Genomic DNA, 20195 nt, shown 5'->3' with positions numbered 1-20195 from the left:
AATTACATTTTCTTTTCTATAAGTTCTATTTAAAAGTATTTTGTTTGTACTTTCAGTTCAACGATTAAGCAGTTTTGTTTTGACTTATAGAAGAAGCGGCGCTGCATAAAAATGTAGTTTTAGTCCAGCTTTAAACCCCAGACATCAGAGCTATGGATCACTGAAGCATGTGGATGTAGTGACTGCTGGGATGGGAGACTGCTCAGCCAATGAGAGGGATTTGAGAACACTGAGGCTAAGGATGTCCAAAACCTGACTCTTATTCCCACAGCCTGCTTCCTGGTTGACACAAACCCCTGTGTACTGTCATGCAAATCAAAAATAAAAACATGCAAACAATAGGGTTTGCACAATGCAGTCTGGTTATGGCCACATTTTTTCAACATTTTTAATACAATTTCTTCAATTTTGTATCTAAAATGCTAAATCTGACAGGCTCATGCAAAAGGAGATTTCTCTATATGTCAAAAACTAATAATAACCTGAAAATATTGTTGAGATTTTATTTCTTTTTAATCTTTGGATTTTATTGCTGCAGGCAGCTTTACTGTCAAGTGATTTACATAGAGGGAAATTTGACGCAGCCACGAGTCATTTGTTGATGACAGTTCCAAGCTGTCCTCTGTGCAAACTCTCAGCCCTGTAAGCATTTTATTGTCAGCCTGTACTGAATATTTGCATACCTGACAGATCGTATTTCCATATCTTTCCACACTTTTCTCTTTGTTGCCAATACACTCTATAGTGAAAGCTTCATGCTCTGCTTGTGTGGGACTTTACTAAAACTTCACTGCACTAAAATTTCCATGTACATTCAAGTACTACAAGTTTTTGAGTTGCCTGCAGCCTAGGAATAAATGAAGGGGTTTTATGTCCTAAATAAATACCATTTGTTTGTTAGGAAAGTGTTTCCTTGTATATGTCAGCAGATCACAGAGCAGTCAAATCTTGGCAGGAAATGCCAACATTATGATGACCTTGAGTGAAAAGAGTTGATGTGTCTTGCGATCAAAATTCTTTCTCAAAGTAGATGGGTTTAGTTTTCTTGTGAGGGAAAGGTCTACTAGCGTTCTTTCAGCTAGCAACGAGTGGAGGAGGAGAAGTACCATGTCATTCCATACTTGATGCAACTGGACAAAACTCTGCTCATACTTTTTTTTAGCATGTCTTTAAAATTACCTTACATCATAAGATGGTATGGTGCGACACTTTAATCACAACTCGTCCTCTCCATATTTGTGATGGTCTGACAAAGTGTAGATGAGGATGTAAGTTTTGACTCATTTAGTGGAATACGTCTACTATGTAAGTGATAAGTATAACCCACATTTGCTTATTTTGACTATTGCTAAACATGACTTGTGTTTCTAAACGGGGGGGGGGGGGGGAACACATGCAACTGATTCGATCGCTGTTTAATTCTTTCCTGGACAAATTGCCCAAATTAGCATTAGCAAATTTAAAACAGATTTTCTCCATGTCTATAATTAAAATGAATAAAATTAATTGAACACAGCCACATTTCTATAATTTGTGTTTTCTAAAACAAGTACAGGTTACTATTATTAGATATGTTTACTAATTTACCTTCTTCAGGAGCTGCACAGTTTTCCATAGTTTTAATAAAATCTTAGCTGTATGTTTTTGTCTGTTTACCACATTTCCATTTTCACCACCAGGTCTGCATTTCTTACTTCTCCCCAGAAAATTTATGCCTTAAGACATCTTCCACAACTTTATATTATCATCCAGAAATCTTGGACAACTAATATTTTTCTTTAGAAACTGTGCAAACTTAATGTGCCTCAGTGACATATTATTTTCAAGGACAGGTCATATTTAAGTACCTGGTTCTCTTCAGCGATGCATCAGGCAAACCCCCCAAAATCTGAATTGATTGTTTTTTGTTAAATTAAATGGGTGTTAATTTGCCTTCTGCTTTTTTTTTTTTCCTTTGCTGAATTGTGGTACTTTTTTGTAATAAGCACCGTTTCAACATTACTGGCTCAGAGATTTGTAAATGCATGATGCTTTTCATAGCAACCTGATTTAAATTTGGATGCACCATGATTTGAATCTGAATGGAAATGAAAATAAAGAGATGCAGAAAGAGCACTTTAGTTTGGGTATCTAAATAAATGCAATTCATTACACCATATTTCAGACGTTTTGTCATTTTTGATCAAATAAATTATTTGATTTAAACATTTAGCAAAAATAATTTTGTTTTTACTTTATGAGAGCTGAATTTTAGTCTAAGCTAAATTTTAGGTTTAACAAAAAAACACCAACAGCAGATTGCAGAAGCATAATAAACAAAAAGTTGCTGAAGATGGGGAATGTTGCATAGAAGTCTCTCTGTTGCAAATGAATAGGGTCATTTGCTGAGAAGTCGTGGAATTCAGTTGGAATGTTGCAATTATTGTGCATGCAATGCTCTTCTTTGTTGAGCGTAATGAGAGTTATTGTTTAATGCTTGCTCATTAAATTCAATTTTACCCAGGGCTATTGATTTCAATCTAGCATAAATAAAAGACAAGATGACATTTCACAATGACAAGTATTCTGAAACGTCTCCATGAAGCTTTCCCTTTAGACCATCTTCTAGATTGCCTTAAAATTAACGTGGCACAGAGAATGACTCAGTCCGAGGTTTCTCAGTCATAAGAATTACTTGCTGCAGTCTGAAGAAAAAAACACTATTTTTTTTATTCATGTTTAAACTTTCATTCATCCAGAGAACCATGATAAAGGAATACTTACTTAAATTTACTTTTCTTTTTTTCAAAATGGTAGAGATTTGCTTGTAAACTTATGAGTGAAAACTTTTAAGTTTTACCAGCAAATACATGTCCAGAACTACTCCTCTGTCAAGACACAGGGAAAAAATCTGCAGGAGTTGAATTGTAATTGAATATTTAAAGGGTACACTGATTATCTTTACAAACAGCTGTTTTTATAAAAATTATTTTCATGTATTCTCTTAGTAGGTCATGTCAATTTCTCAAGTTTTATGGAAGTTTCCAATTCCTAAAAGTGTCAAAAGTAAGAAATAAAATCAAACTGCTGGATCAGAATTTCTGACTATATTTTATGTCCAGAAAATCTGAGTGGATAAATATCACCAATCTGTATGAACATCTGCAGATGGCTAAAAAGCTAATTTAATTTTTCACTGCAGATTTAAAGTGTGTGAAACAGAACGGAAGTGCTTACAAAGAGAAAATGTGCTTTCCTTTGTCCTTTATCCCATTTCTGGTTCAGTTGCTGTCTTGAGAGTTTGTCCATGCAATATTTCTTTGCTCTAAAATTCCCAGTGATGGCATTGTTGGTTCACCACTATCTCTGCAGTCTTTCCAGAATAGAAAAGGTCTCCAAAACCTTTTAAATTTGACTTGTGATAAAGATCTACGGTGCAGAGGATATACATATATATTTGTCCTGAAACATCCTACTATTCGTTGTAATAAACATAGTTTCAAATACAGTTGTGCTGCATCTCCTGGATCTTCTTTCCAAGGTTTTATTATTTTCTTGTGGAATTATTGTTCAGTTTAAAGTGCATAAAGCGGCATGGTTCTTTATTCATCAGCAGAAGATTGAGAAGTCACAAGGCCTTACTGAGAACCACTCAACTCCCTTAAGAGTAAAGATTTCAACAGTTTAATGCTAAAGCTCTTGAATAGCTCGCAGGCATTCTTCACTCCTGGATCGAGATAAGAATAGCATTTGCTTGTCTCTCCTCTACCATTTTGCCAGCAAGTGTGGCTGAGAGTTGGTGTTGCAGAAGTAAAGAAGGGCAAAAAGGAAAGAAGCGTGTTCCCTTTGGATTCACCGGAGCAGCCTAGCCTCAGACAAATTTGACTCTGTCAGTTTGCATACACATCTGTTCTGGTCTGCAATTAGGCTCTTTCCTGTTTCAACACAGGATATGGTCATGCTGCGAAGCTTAGCCATTGGTGCTCTCTGGTCGTTACACTGCTCTTATGGATCAAAGATTATACACAGCAACGAGAGATTTCAGAATCTCTTTTATGTATTTATTTTTTTATTATCACCTACCTATTTTGGTTTTGATATTTGGTCCAGAATTTAGTTTGTAGTTTTGGATGCTATTCTTTGTCTGCCGACCTGGCCTTGTTGAGATGGGTTGTAATTGGTTTAAATGTAGCCACAGACACTATTGTCCATGTTGCTGTTCAGATACAGCCCAGTTCTCCCTTTATAAAGCTTTGGAAAATGTGCGTCAGCTACTTCCTCCTTGTGTTTCTCCACCCTCCTTGTTTCAACTTCCTGTTTTTGGCACAAGCTGGAAGTAAGATGCTTTGAATGGGAGTCACTGTGGTGGCCGTTATCCAGTGACTGCTGCAGTTATATAGAGAGCTGCTTCTGATTTGTTGTTGTTTTGAAAATACAATTTTTTTTTTGTAAATTCAGAAAACTGACTGCTTTGGTTTAGCCAAATATTTTATCTTATTTCAGACTGTCTCTGGAATAGTGCATCTATTCCACTAAGAGCAAAACTTCTGCCCCCAACATTACAATCAAACCATGCTCCATTTACTTTACCTCTGAAGTGGAAAACCATAACACTTGTTATGGTTGCTTACGGTCATTAACTGCAGACTACAGATTCACCAAAAAATTGTCTCTTGAACCGAATTGCCAGATTTTTAGCTTGATTAAACCTGACCAATGACCGCACAGGAACTTAAAAGCAGTCAAACTAAAAATAAACAGTTGACATTTTCAAATTGCCTCTTTGCTTGACTGTTCATCTTAATATACTTCAGAATAGGGGGTATGAGCTGAAGCTCAAAGTTGATGGATAATAGAAGGACCTTGAAATTCAATAAGACAGCAAATAAATGTGACCTAATGTGCACCAAATGGGGTCGCCATTATTTGAGCTTTTTTAAATCTGCAAATATTCACTTGTTTTGATCTGCAGCCAATCCCTTTTAATTTCTAGGTGAATCAGTTAGAGGTGTGAATCGTTCCTCTGTCTTTCTCAATCTGCATCGCTGCATAATAAACATAATAAACATCCACATGAGTTATTATGTGATAAACTGCATTCCAAAGTTGATGCCTCCCTCTGATAGTTCAGAGTTAATGTTCTGAAGGTTTTTTCAGTGAGTACATTTCTTTTTCATAGTCTTTGAGACACATTTGCACCTGTTTTGTTTTGTTTTTTTGGTGGAAGGGAGGACAGCAATGAGCAGAGGGAAAATAAGTGCAATTTATTTCAGTTTGTACTTGAAAGAATCTGTAAAGTGTATGATGACAAAAGTGCACATTTCTATATTGTTTAATGTGCATGATTCTTAATGCTGTTGGCTTTTGTGTATTACAGCTCTGATGTTACTAGCTGAACAGTGACCACTGCCTGCCCAAGGACACCTGCTGCCCAATTCCCCTCACCATGTCTGCGATCCATGTAAGCCTTTCTTTGTCTTGTTTACTTTCGGTATCCTTGAGCTTCTGACAGGTTAATGTTGGACTTATTTTTGACTGCTTTGCATGTTTATCATACAAGTCATCTGAAGAGCACTTTAAGGAGTGGCCTTAAAATATGTTTCTCACCCTCTTTTAAGAATGCATTTACTAGACATCTGCCAAAATTACTTGCAGAAATTATTTTTTTTCTTTACAATTGACTGAACTAGGTTTGTTTTTAAACTAAAATGTAAACGTTTGGTTCCTAAATTAAATAACTCATTATAGAAGTTTAGCCGCACCTGATCATTAATCAGACTGTATTAACACCATAAAGCTATGGAGATTGGAAAGCTTTTCTATGCTGCTGTCGTCCACATCTGTACCAAATACTAATGTTTGACGATTGTCAACCTTTTTCCAGCAAAATTTATAATAAAAGCAGCTCAGTTGTGTTCTATCAAATTCATTTTATTAGAAAAATCACATACCCAATAATGCATTAACATCAGCATTGGCCAATATCAGTAATTTTTAGCATATCAGTATTGGCCTATTAATTAAAACAAGGCCATAATAGACATTCATCTTGAAGTCTTTCATCTTCATTTAATCATCTAGATCAAGCTAAAATAACTAAGAAAAAACACCCTGACTGTGACCATCAAGGCTCCATCTTTAGCTGACCTGGTTCTATTAATCATTTACTAAGCAGATTGCATATTGACCAGATAAACTGTGGGTAGTAAAGGAATTTATTTATATTGCATTGTCACATGCCATGTTAAGAGCTTAACGTAACAGTGCTTCTTCCATTTTCCCAACGCAATCCAACTAGAGCCGAGGAGAGTATATGAGCATATTAGTACTGCTGGATAATATTTTCACCTACAAATAGCATATTATTGTCAGTGACAAACTTCACTTTTTTGGGGAAGAAATCCATAGACTCACAACTACTGCTTAGTACTCTATTTTGTCTCATTCACATTATTATTTAAGGATGGTTTCAATTAGACCTGCCAGAAAACATCAGGTCAGCAGTTTTAATGGTGACAGTGCGTAATTCATGATGGGTAGTCTGCACTTATGGATAATTCAAAACTATTACATCAGCATTACAGATTTGTATAGATTATTTAAAGACTTCTATGCATTTATTCAGTTTGGAATTATTAAGATAAACTATTACTGTCTTATTAGAAATTGAGCTTTCATTTGTACTACATGACAAAAAATTGAAAGAGGATGCAAAGAACGACCCTCAATAAGACATTTAAAAGAAACTGCTGCTTCATGGGTTTACCTAAAAAGTCAGTCAGTTGCTATTTGCAATCTCACTAAAACTAGGAAAATGGAGCACATCACCACAGTCAACATTTCAGAACACTAAAGTCTTCTGGTTCTGGTCTGCTCTGCATCCCCAGAATAAGAAGCAGCATTCAGTTTATACACCACTAATCTGGAACTTCCAGAAAACCTCAAAGATCCTGAAACACCTGTTAAATATAGGCTAAAACCCCTTTTCCTTAGAGTTGCCTTTCATTAAAAACATCTCGGATATTGATTATTATATTTGATATATATTTGCCTGACAATGCAAATTAATATCATTTGCATTGTCAGACAGTGCAACAAACATTTGTACCGCCACAGTGCACTCTGCCACCCATTTTTTGTGAGCAGGAAGGTAGAAAATGTATTTTCCGGTTCGTCTGAAACACTACAATAAGCATCAACTACAGAGTTCCATCTACATCTCCATGTCTCCACCTATATGCATACACCCACCGCGCTCTTCACCTACATTTGCTCCAAACTAGCCGCTAGGAAGCTACTTTGTGAGGAGACGGGGTATCATATTCCATGCAATGCACCAGTCATTTTAAGGATCTCTATTGGTGCCCCAAAAAACTATAAAAGCCTGGACATCAGTCAATGAAATCCCCCCGTATTCCCTGGACCGAACTTGAAAATTGGACGTTATGCTGCTAGCCCTTAGCATTCCTCAACCGAATAAGCGTGTTGCGCAGCATAAATAATCACCCGGCTTTAACACGTAGCGCTAAATAGTGAAACAAAATTTAACAAAGCTTTGAGAATTTTAACAATGTAAATTCTCAAATCATTTGAGGAATTGTGACAGCCCTACTACAATTTAAAGGTGCTTTTTCTGTATCTTCTGTGTAGCAGGTGCCATGGTCATCTGGCACAGAGTGCGTTGCCAAGTATAACTTCAAACCTGGCACTGAACAGGATCTGCCTTTCTGTAAAGGAGATGTACTGACCATCATTGGAGTCACCAGGGTAAGAATTACTGTGTGAGACTCATTTCACAAGTTGCATTTTCAATTTAAATGGAATGACAAGCATTAATGTGTGAAAAAGGGTGGTATTCACTTTGTATTTAGGGGGTGAGGCTCTTGAATGCACGTAAGGAGTGAGGGCTGATCTGTTCCAACAGAATGAGCTACTACTTCCAAAATTGCGAAAGAAATTCATGCACACAGTGAATTGCAGTTTGTGGTGATGTCATATGTCGAAAGGAGCAAACAGTGGACATGAGAGCATCAGAACTGGACCAAGCAATAGAAGCTGTTGGCCTGGTTTTAGGAATCATGTTTTCTTTTACATCATATAGATGACCAGATGCATGTGGATTGCTTTCCTGAAGAATAGTACCAAGATGAACTAGGGGAAGAAGGGCAGCCAGCAGATGGAGTGTAATAAATATTTTTGCTGGGACACATTGTGTCCTGCCATCCATGTGGATTTTGTTTTAACACCTACTTTTTTCAACAGGATAATGTTGTAAAGTGAACCAGAAATGGTTTCAGGAGCACAGCAACAATTTTAGGTGTTGATTTATCCTCCAACTTTGTTTTAGTGGATTTAGACGACATTTATTGCATAAACCAGTCTCATAATTCCTCAAAAGGAGATCTATCTCAAAGAATTAATACTTCCTTTCAAGGGAGTTATCTTTACTACATGTGATAGGAGCAGAAAGAGGAGATGAGATGCAATCAATAATCAATATTTAAAATTCATTTTTTTAGGGTGTGAGCGGTGGAGTGTCTTTATTTTTTAAACATTGAGATTACAAAAGCTTGATATCAACTGTGATCAAATTCGTTCACATTTACATTTAAAACAAAGGAAGCACAACAAACAGAACAAGAACAAAGAGAGAAAACAAAAGGTTACTATTCTGTAGAAACACTACTTGAATATATATAACCAAAAGGAAATTAGATAGCCAATAGACACTTCCTGCAAAATAAACCAATTCTTTACTACATTTTTTTATTAATCAAGCCAAAATTCTTGCATGTTGTTTTATTAACATAGGATATCCATTTTGACCAGAGTGCTGTACACTTGTTCATCTCAAAATGAATTGAGAATGTTAATCTTACCATTTGATAGATTTCTTTAACACATTCTGTCCATTATTCTAGAGTGGGAGTATCAGGTAGGAGCCAAAGTCTGATGACTGCTTTTTCAGGCTGTAATTAAGATCTATCTCAATTCTTCTTATTTTATTGAGGGAGTTTAACATTCATGCAAACCAACAAAAAAAAAACAACTTGGCAAGATCATATTGTTGCCATGTTTTGTGGATTCTTAGTTTGCAGGTGGTTTAAATGTACTGTTCAGATGAGTGGGCCTTCAGCTTCAACAGAGATGGAAGTTAACTCTTTTGCTGTTTGACTCTTTTAGGATCCAAACTGGTACAAAGCAAAAAACACGGTGGGCAGAGAGGGCACCATTCCGGCCAACTACGTCCAGAAACGGGAAGGAGTGAAATCAGGAGGGAAGCTCAGTCTTATGCCGTAAGTACCAGAGTGCTAATGGAGCATGCCATGTGTTGTAAAAGCAGCTGGGCATTCTTATGCAACACTTTAAAAACACTGCAGGAGAAATACTGCAGGGATGTGACTATGGTTGTGCATCTTGCATATTTGTGCCACATATGTGTCTGCTGCTCAACCGTGTGAAAAAGTTGTTTGGCTCCCCGCAGCGAGGGGAAAACACAGTTCCGACATCAATCCACGGAAATTCCGCCTTTATGGTGTCTCATTTCATCTGTGTCACTGTCTCAGAGGCCAGAAGCATCTGTGTGCCGCTTCAGAGTGACAGAGTGGCTCTTTTTGAAATTGTGGCAAGTCAAAAAGAGGACAACATGATGAAAGCTGCATGCAAATCAAATGACACAAGAAAGCCAAGCCTCTCTTTCTGCAGTATCAGAAAATACCGGAATGTTCTGACTTCAAAATGAGCTTTTCATTCGTGAAGCAAAAGGAAACAAGTGCTGCAAAAATGTTGCTTATGTTAGTATAAGTTGAAGTTAGAAGAAGTTATAGTGAGCTATTGTTATACTCAATTTCTAATTGGATAAAATGTTGACATTTTTTCATTACTGTAGAAAATTAAATTGGTAATTAGCAGTTCATTGCCATTTTTTTTTATCTTTTGTTCATTTCAAAGAAAAGTATAATCTACACTCTGTACATCTATATTAGTGAAATCAGATCTTCGTTCATTATGGTGCCGGTGCTCGTCAGCATTGCCTCTTTAACTTACAGTGGCTGACTTTCACATCATGTTGGAAGGAAGCATTTGAACTGACTTTTGACCCTCTTTGTTTCTTCATGAGCTACTGCTGAAAGCTCTAGCCCCTCTCTCTGTGCCACCCCTGGTATCGTCTGTCCACACTGGTGTGAATGCTCATCCAGCATGCTGGAGTGTGTTTGTGTGTAAGGTTTATATATAGCTGCATCACCAAAAAGATAATTTATTTCAGTAATTCAATTCAACAAGTGAAATGCAGATTCATGATACAGTTATATTTTAGTAGCATTTATTCTGTTCTGAATTTGAACATTACATTAGACCAGGGATCTTCAACCTATGGCTCCGAAACCACAAATGGCTCTTTGGAACTTCCAGAATGGCTCTTAATAATTAGGCTAAAAAAAGTGGAGAACCAACTTAAATGAAATTTAAAAAATACATATAGCAGATCTTTTTTTAAGTTTCTTCTTCCGTGGAATAAATCCTTCATTGTATTTTCATAACAGAATGGCACAACTATTAGTAATGTATGTATTTTTTCTCATTCTTACTTTGGAAACTAGAGGGGTTGTTTTTTTGTTTTTGTTTTTTTGCATAAATTTTCTTAAGCATCATCATCCTATATAAGAAAATGAATCAATGCTCTTTTGATAAATGTTTTATGGTTTTCTTTGTTTTAAAACCTCAAAACCACAAATTTCCTCTAGTAGATATTTAATGTCTTTTCACAAAAGGTTATGCAACATTTCTTCTGTAGTAATACATCCTGCAGAGTCTCAGTGAGCAGTCAACAGTCTTACTTATGGTTTTGTAGGCTATAATATAGCATAACATCACAATTCTGTTTTATCATTTAAGACTACACAATATTATTGTGTCTTTATTGTTACTTCAGTGTCACTCAGTGTTGTATTCATTTCATTAAGTGCTACTTGGCTTGCAGTAATAATTTTTAAATATAATTATTAATTATATTAGTACCATGTATTCAGGCTGTCTTGGCCATAGATGGCTCATAGCTGCTGTTTTGAATGCAGCAGGACATGTTTTGGGAATTGTGATTTTCTGGTAAAGTCATTAAAGTTTTTTCTGTGTGTGCCTTAACAGCAGAAGAAGCCACTACTTGGATAAAACAATGTTATTGACATGGAAATATGTTTTTCCCCCAAGCGCTTAATAGAAACTGTCTGGATCTATGTCTATAATGACTCCAAAGCTGAGAAGCATTAATACCATTAAGTTTATTTGCTTATACATCGTAATCATAATCATTCCAGTATTTTCCAAGTATTGGGCAAGCCTCTTATTACCTGTAAGCAACAATCATATCAATTAACAGACATAAGCACTAGAAACATTGCTTTTTGTAATGAATGTACATTAGATGAGTTAAATTTTTTAACATGAATATCTGACATAGACTTTAATGAAATTCATAACTGTAAACCTTAGATAATCATTTGTGGTGTGATATTGTATTAATAAAAATTCGTTGTATATTTGTATTGTAATGGGGAGGCCAGGTCATATTTTGGTGAATTTAATTGCTAGGATTTTGATATCACCACATTTCAGTGCTCTCTTTATGCATAAGCTGTCCTCTGATAGTACTGTTAGTGACGCAGAGGGACATTTTATATGTTGTCATGAATCACTAACAGATGTCTCAGTAATGGCCTCTCCCTCTATTCTGGGTTACATAAGGGTTCAGCTGTGGTCTTCTGTCCCCATTCTCACACTCACTTGTTGATACTCAGCAGAAGATGCCATCTTGGGGGCTCTTATTGCTTCTGTTCACTCTGCTGCCCTCTTGTGGGTGAATTCTGCTCCTCATTGTGGCACCATCCTATGATAACAACAAGGATATTAAACACTGGTGTCCTATTTCCTCCTTCCATGTTGGACCAAGCATGTTTAGGACTCCGTCCTGTTTCACCATGATGTCATGTCTGAAAACTGCAGTTGGTTTCTCGGAACAAAGCAGTGCTGTGTTTCCACTGAGCGCATCCATGGCCGTTCACACAGCTTGTCGTCCACTCTCAGATTAGCGGGAGTTAAAGAGCTTCTGTCCATCGGAGAAGCTGCAATCACTGATCTAATCAACTCAACCCGCATTAAGCTGCTTTACCACGAAGACCTCCGATGTCTCATCAGCCCAAGAGCTGAGGAGGAGGAGGGTGCAACGGTGGGAAGCACCAAAAACAGGATAAATCAATTGAGTAGTTAATTACCACCCATTGACTAGCAAATGCTGAAAGGAAGAACCTGTTTTCATGGAATAGTTCTTCCATAAGTGGCAGAAGTCAATGAACAACTGTGCAGTGTCAGAGGCAAGCAAGAGCATTACTCAACTTTGTTCTAAAATAAGACATTTGATCTTAAATAGACATTTATGTAAAAAGAAACTAGCACCTTTGTGTCTTAGCAGAGGACTCGATTTGTTTTTTTTCTCCTCCATTTAGTAAAAGTTCAGGTCACTTCTCAGTTCCCCCTATCCTCACTCGGGAGTGGGTCTCTTGGCTTGTCGGACTCGCTGCCCTGTCTAAACCTTTTTGTATTTTCCTGTTATTGCTGTGCCTGCATGTCAGTTTCCTCTTCTGCCCCCAGACTTTATTTCTGTGTGTGTGTGTGTTTCCTGTTGTTTGGAACCAGGTACATTCTCACTGAACCTCTAAGACGAGACAGCCTTCGCCTCTGGTCTGAGTGGAAGCGCTGCTGCTGGCTTCCCTTTACTGCTCCACTCCTGTTTTTCGCTTCTTCTTTCAGAAAAGATAGCAAATCACTGTGTGTGGCTGAAACTTCACAAGTTTAGTGACATTGACATAGTTTCTCTTCTTTTTTTTGTTTGATTTTCTCAGTACAGAAACTGTGGCCAAATGCAGTTTATAGAACTTCTTTTTTTAGCTCTTATTTACTCTGAGGAGGCGTCTTCTTTTCTCAGCAGGGGGTTTTTCTGACAAAAAGAAGACCCAATTGATCTGCTGGGATAATGGTTTGTGTTGTAATTGCTTCCTCCAGCAAGCACTACCTTAAGCAAAACACTGCTCTATTAAGTAGTTGCTGATATTTAGGAAAAGGAAAAAAATACTTTGTCTTGTAGCATTTTTATTTCCAACCAAACAAAAAAGTAACATGCATTTGTATCAGACTCTCATGAGTCAGTGCTGTCAGACCGCTGTGGGAAAGTCTTCTGGGGTACGCCTCCATCAGCTTTTTGTATCCAGAGGCTTATATGTTAACCCATATTTTTGTAGGCTAGTTCAACCTCAGTCAGATTAGATGCATCTGAGAATTAGCCAGGTGTTGCCATGGATTCTTAATTTATATTTAGGTTTGGAGTTTGACGGGGCCATTTTAGCACGTGCGTACGCTTTTGATTGTTGCTCTGGCTTTATGTTTGCTTTTGTTCACTTGCAAGAAGCTCAATTCAAAGGCCTTTTACTATTGTCTTTCTTCCAGTTTTTATGTCTGACCCGTCTGATGTCTTCCTTGGTCTTCATGATGCCGTTTGTTCACCAATGTTTTCTATCATACCTCTTAGTCCCAGAACAACTGGTTGTCTTCTTAAAGTACAAACATTTTATTTACTCTTCCACTGACTTCTAGAGGAATTTTGTTGCACTAGATTTTATTCGAGGGGTAGCGGAATGAAAGGGATGTAAACGGAAACAATTTTTTGGTAAAAAGTAGTTTTGTAAATTGTCATTTTCTTTTACCATGATGTTAGGCACTTCTTTGCAATAATTTCAGATAAAATTGTCAGGTGATGCACTAAAATTTGTGGTTGTAATATGACAAAATATGAACAACTTTTAGGAGTTTGACCTACATTGTAAAGTTGAAGTTATTTCAAACTCTTGCATTCCCTTTCTGTTTCTGTGCTTTACTAACTTTTCTCTTTTCTCCATCACGTTAGATGGTTTCATGGGAAAATCACTCGCGAGCAGGCGGAGCGTCTCCTCTACCCCCCTGAGACGGGGCTTTTCCTGGTGAGGGAGAGCACCAACTACCCTGGCGATTACACCTTGTGCGTCAGCTGCGACGGCAAGGTGGAGCACTACCGCATCATCTACCACAACGGCAAACTGACCATCGACGAGGAGGAGTTCTTTGAGAATCTCATGCAGTTGGTTGAGGTGAGGGTTGAACTCAGAAGGTTTTTTTGTTCTTTTTGTTTGGTTGTTTCTTTTTTAGATGTTGTTATTATGCAGGTAGTCTATTGTATTCCTCAGTTATCATCATTATAAAGAAGTGCTTTTTAAATAAAATGTGTAAAAAAAAATAATATGTAGCTCATGTTGTATAAGAACAAACCTGTTAGATTTCTTAAAAAAGACCTATTATGCAAAATTACCATTTTGCATGTTTTTGTATTTGCGTTTGATTTTCTATTGTTTCTAAAAACAGCCCAAGCACTTAAAAAAACACCAAGCTGTTTTTCTGGCAATAAGTAAATGTTTTTTGGTATCTGCAAAATGAATTATTTCAAAAAACCTCCTGATTAAGTCTCATTTGACGGCGCTATGCCATCACCTATCAAACCCAGCTAAGTGTTTTGTTGTTGACTTACCATCTACAAACCACTTGCTGTATTCTTGTTACCTGTGCAGGAGGTTCTACTTCTGCTTTTCAAAGATGTACAGTTGTATAATTGCGGATTTGTTTGCATCCATTTTCTCGTGTGAGTGTAAATGGATGTGGCTTATTTGTATTTATTTAAAGTGACAATAGGGTCTAAAACAGCTCATTCTGAAATGAGTTCAAAATTGGCACAACAATTTGCCAATTGTTGGCAAATTGTTGTGCCAATCTTAGCAGACTAAAATCTTGATTTTGAACAGCAAATGCAATGAACATGTTTTGTATAGCTCATGTACCCATCCTAACCTGTCCCAGGAGGCTTAATAGGTTACTGTTTAAATACCAAAGAAATGTACTGTTACTAATAATGCATTTGGAAAAATGCATTATTATTAAAAATATTGTGAACAAATATATATTTGTTCACAATCCACAGTACAAACTTTGCCACCATATTAAAGTTTGGGTATTCATTCTTGCTGAAACATTGCATAACTCAAAACAAGAAAGATTCACACTCACTATCCACCTTTCCCTTAACATCAAGACTCAAGCATACACTCTGAGCGCTGTTTGATCGTCTCCCTTCCTGCCTCCTATCTGAAGGCAGGTTCAGAGGAAGGACAGAGAGGAGAGGGGAAGACGGGAGGCGTGGTGGCAGGCAGAGAAAGAGAGGTCTTTCATCCTCTCAGATAAACAGGAGGAGAGAGGCTAGATTGGCGGCTATCACACTTCTAATTGGGCCTCATCTTTTTACCCCGTGGGGCAGTGGAAGTGGACGATAGGAATTTGCCAGCTGGCAGTGAGATCATCCCCATTTCTGGTGCATTCTTATTATCAGCCACCCACAATCTCTGTCTATCCTGTTCACACTCGATTCTACCCCCACTTCCTTTCTCCACCTCCCCTCTGTCAGTCTTTCCTTCTTCGAGTTCCCTCGTGGATACCTGGCATATTGCTTTTTGTCCTCCTCTCTTTGTTATCCATCTCACTCTTCCCCCTGCTGGCTCATATTCCCCGCTCTCCTTCATTTTCCCTTCTGTCAGCCTCTCCATATCTTTATCCGGTAGACTGTCTGCATTCCCCTGTAAATAGCCTTAGATAGGATTCTTCACATTCTTTGGTGTTTTTCCATCTAGCTGTCTGTTCCAGCGCTCTGCTGCTGTTCTTGGTCACAGCATGTTTCATATGGCTTCTTCCTTCTATTTATCCCTAAACATACTGTTTGCTGACAGCTTGTTGTCAGTTATGGCATCCGCAGTAATGTTATGGATGTGATAAAAGCAAAGATGTCTGCATGTGGTAGCCGCAAAATAATTGCATGATGGAGAAGTATTGTCTTTTATGCACTCATTGAGTATTTTTACTTTATAATCACAGCCTTCAGTGTTAATTACACATGGGAAGATCTTGATTTAGCTAAAACGATTATGTAAATCACATTTTTTGTCAATTGCAACATGTTACACGAGCAGAATCAGACTACGGTGTTTGGAGCATTTCAGTTGATAAACACGGCACCAAACAGATAAATGAGTTAGTTCAACAGTAGGAAAATCCAAGATATAGCATAATCATCCATGTACATGTTCTTATTTAATATTTGAGGATCCATTGGCAGGCATGAAAACTAGCTAGTTCAGAGTACATTCTTCCTGTACCTTGCTCTCCCTCTGGTGGTTGTAATGGTGACTTACACCTTATTGGAGTAACAACCCTTCTTCAGCTCCCTCAGGACCCAACAACCTTCCATTTTTTATTTGTCTAATAGTTGGGGCTGGGCGAGACTTTGATTTTATCGACTACTCTAATTTTCTGTTTTTGAGCATTTAATTTTTGGAAAATCTGTCATTTTCATCAGTTGATTTTTTTGGGGGTTCCAGAGTTATGCTAACCTGCCCAAGAAGTACCTTCATGTTTGACATGCGGGTTTTACAGCATCTGTTTGTTTCAACTTTGAATTTAGGTCAATTCTGAGAAGGAATTATTGAAATAAAAAGTTTTTAAAGATATTTTCTGTCATTGCTAATTATTTAAGGGGGAAAAAAAGTGAGAGGAGAAAGTAGACTAAAATTGTAAATTGAATTTGGTATTAAAACATCAGAAATTTTATTTTTAAGCCATATCAGCCAGCCATAATAATATATGAACCTCAGTACAACCTGATTTCATGACCCAATGACACGGTTTTGTGTTGTGTGGAAAATCTCATAATCACTAACCTCTCGCACTAAATTTCCCCTCTGCTGCGTCGCATCAGTCTAGCTGGAGAGCTGACAGAATGCTGTGTATTATTGTAGCCTTGTCTTGCCACTGCTATGGCCTTAAGTGACCTGTGTCAAACCTATTTATGGTTCAATTTCAGATATGACATCTGGAAGTGAAATATACAGTTCTCAGAAGAAGTTGTGCTGTTATTAGTTGCAACAGTTTTCCTTTTATCACAATTTTCATGTGCAGCTGTTTGCAGATAAAAGGCTTTTCTGAATTATTATATGAACAAAGTGATGATTCATTAAGCACTACCCAATGTCTTAAGTCTTAATGCCTGCAGTTTTAAGCTTTCACAAAATATAAAACAGGGTAGTTTTACATTGTAAATGACGTCTTAATTGTGCTAAATTGTGTGTGCAGCACTACACCAAAGACGCTGACGGGCTTTGCACCAGACTGATTAAACCCAAATTGATGGAAGGGACGGTGGCGGCGCAGGACGAGTTCTCCAGGAGTAAGTTTCTCTTACTTTTACTACACCACTCCACTAGGCTTCTGGCACCGAGGCTCACAGGGACATTTGTTTACTTGCCGTCGTATTAACCTTGTAAGCGCAATGTCACATGCATGCGCATGCAGTAAACTACAAACCCTTCATGCCCTCTAAGGTTGTGCTGTCATCTACAGCCTAATAGCTTTAATCACGAGGGTGATTAATCTTTTTTGTGTGTGGATACTCATGGGCTTCACCAGCAGTCAAAGTTAATCTGTACCAGCCGGCTCCTCCTCCATGTGCCTTTGCTGAACTTCATGCATCCCTCTGAACATGGCTGATTATCGCAGCACTTATTCTAAAAGTCGACACAAAAAGAGCTCTCATCAAAGTGAAACATATTTTATTACATCTTGTGATTAGTTTGATTGTAGGTCTCTGAATATTCCGGGAGAAAAGATAATATCGTTAATGTTGCATTACAGTTATTAAGCCCCTTCTGGCCCCTCTTGGCAGGTGGCTGGGCCTTGAACCGAAAAGAACTAAAGCTGCTTCAGACAATTGGAAAGGGGGAGTTTGGAGGTGAGTAACTGTTTTTTTTTTTTCTTTTGATATAATTAGAATTAAATTTCATACAAAGTCGAAATCATTCTGCAGATGATTCATTTTTTATTATTATTATCCCTTTAATTCCTTAGACCTTGGCTGCTTTTTAACTTCCTTACATTCATTCTGTGAACAGAGTGAATCTAAAACAAAAATTCAGAAAATCATATTATATGATTTTTTTAAAGTTATTAATTTGCATATTTAACTCATTAATCTATAACTTGCATCCCTACTTTTAAAGTTTCAAGGAATTCTGGTTTGTTGGAAGCAAAAGTTCAAGAAATAAGAGGTGGATCAGGACAACCGCAAACCTGCATCAGAGCTATGATCACAATAAACAGCGATGACTTTCCATCATATTGAAATGAAAACATGTCTTTCATGACTAGATGTGATGGTCGGAGACTACAGAGGGACCAAGGTGGCTGTCAAGTGTATCAAAAATGATGCCACAGCACAAGCTTTCATCGCCGAGGCCTCTGTCATGACGTAAGATCAGACTTTTTTTTGTCTTCTGTAATTTGAAACAATTCTTTATATTTCTGTTTCTTAATGAGGTTTTACTTTAGCATGAGCAGCTAAATGGATTCATGTATTTTCTTGCACACCAACAGCATCATTTTCTCCATCTGTTTGTTTACAAAGGCAACTGAGGCACAACAACCTGGTGCAGCTGCTCGGTGTTATAGTGGAGGAGAGGGGCAGCCTCTACATCGTCACAGAATACATGGCCAAGGTCAGTTAGATCAGAGTGTGGGTGGCTGTGTTCTCTAATAAAGTAAAAAATATACCCAGTTGTAGAACTGGTTTGACTTTTCTTAAGTTATTAAATATCAGTCATTTTGAATTATGATCGATATCTTCATAATTATTCCAGAGACTAAATGCACTGAATGCTGCACATGTTTATTTTTCTGAATTACCGTTTGATGTTTTCATAATCCAGCAGTTTACTGACGTTAATATCCCACAGGGCAGCCTAGTGGACTACCTGCGCTCCAGAGGACGGACTGTTCTTGGTGGGGACTGCTTGCTAAAGTTCTCACTGTGAGTTTTCATCTTGGTTAGATTTAATTCTGAAAATGTTTGTTTAGCTGTCAGAAGTTCTACAGAATTTCATGGGAACGGCGTCAGCCGTTTGGCTGGAAGCACTCCAGAACTGTTTGTTTACAGACAGACAGATTATTCAGATGGTTTTCTCTGAAAAATGGCTGCTGCATTGGCAAATATAGGCTTTGACTTAATCCTTTTTTAATTAAACAGTTGTTAAGACAGTGCTGTCTTCTAGCACCTGTGAAAAAAGACAGTGAAATGAGCGAAAATGTTCCAATCTGAAGGTATTTGTGTATTAATCCACTGTGAGGTGTTCAGTGCCTTATTTTCAGTGGGACACATGGAATACTTGGCTTCTCTTATTAGAAATAGATTTTATTTGCATGAAGTCAAGCAAGAAAAGGAAGAAAATATCTACCAGACAAAGATATTGGATCTGAAAACACAATATTCTGTCTCTATATTTGACTTTTCCTCTTGTCAAGAGCTAATCACACATTTGCTCTAATCTTTCATGTAATAAAGTAATAGTTATGATATTGTTGTCCTTTACTTTCTACCCACAGTGATGTGTGCGAAGCCATGGAGTACCTGGAGGCCAACAACTTCGTCCACAGAGACCTTGCAGCTCGGAACGTGCTCGTGTCTGATGACAATATCGCCAAGGTCAGCGACTTCGGTCTCACCAAGGAGGCCTCCTCCATACAGGACACTGCCAAGCTGCCCGTCAAGTGGACCGCCCCAGAAGCACTAAGAGAGAAGGTAAGCAGCAGATCTGCACTGGCAGGCTGCGGCTTTCTTTAATTTAAACTAATCAAAACATTTCACTGGGTTTATTAGTGCAGTTACGAAATATTATCTCGAAGCATTTTCAGAACAGTAATACGAGGCAGATTGTACCATGGTAACCATAGAAACCAGTCAATTGTACATCCCTGATTTGTTTTAGGTATTTTATCTTCAGCTGATTCAGGTAATCTACATTACTTAAACTAATGGAAATGGCTCTAAACTCAAGTGCCCAACTGATTTAACTGAATCAGTTCAGTTAAATTCAATTTATTTCCATTATTTCAGTTCACAACAAATGTATCTAGAAAGGTAAAATTATATCAATAAAGAAATCCCAATTCTTCACAATCACTTTTGGCAAATTCAGGAACGTACATTCAAATTGGATCCTAGTTTTAATACAGTTCATGCAAGTTTCAGTTTCTAATGCCAATTG

General features: G+C 37.5%; 1 protein-coding gene across 2 annotated transcripts in view; it reads left to right on the top strand.

Moving 5' to 3' along the window:
• The window catches only part of csk (C-terminal Src kinase), a 43526-nt gene that overhangs the window by 20571 nt on the left and 2760 nt on the right, over nt 1-20195 (top strand). The window contains exons 2-11 of one of the 2 annotated variants that reach the window (XM_023332797.1): nt 5357-5440; nt 7633-7746; nt 9163-9275; nt 13934-14153; nt 17233-17326; nt 17822-17887; nt 18304-18403; nt 18560-18650; nt 18888-18961; nt 19534-19729. In XM_023332797.1, the coding sequence (XP_023188565.1) occupies nt 5426-5440; nt 7633-7746; nt 9163-9275; nt 13934-14153; nt 17233-17326; nt 17822-17887; nt 18304-18403; nt 18560-18650; nt 18888-18961; nt 19534-19729 (1083 nt within the window). In that variant the 5' untranslated portion in view covers nt 5357-5425. Of the gene's footprint in view, nt 1-5356; nt 5441-7629; nt 7747-9162; nt 9276-13933; nt 14154-17232; nt 17327-17821; nt 17888-18303; nt 18404-18559; nt 18651-18887; nt 18962-19533; nt 19730-20195 lie in introns of both variants that reach the window. The other variant, XM_005796136.3, reaches the window with a different exon arrangement.

The sequence above is a fragment of the Xiphophorus maculatus genome, chromosome 4, assembly GCF_002775205.1.
Source record: "Xiphophorus maculatus strain JP 163 A chromosome 4, X_maculatus-5.0-male, whole genome shotgun sequence".
Classification (NCBI taxonomy): domain Eukaryota; kingdom Metazoa; phylum Chordata; class Actinopteri; order Cyprinodontiformes; family Poeciliidae; genus Xiphophorus; species Xiphophorus maculatus.
This window is presented reverse-complemented; position numbering and strand designations above follow the sequence as displayed.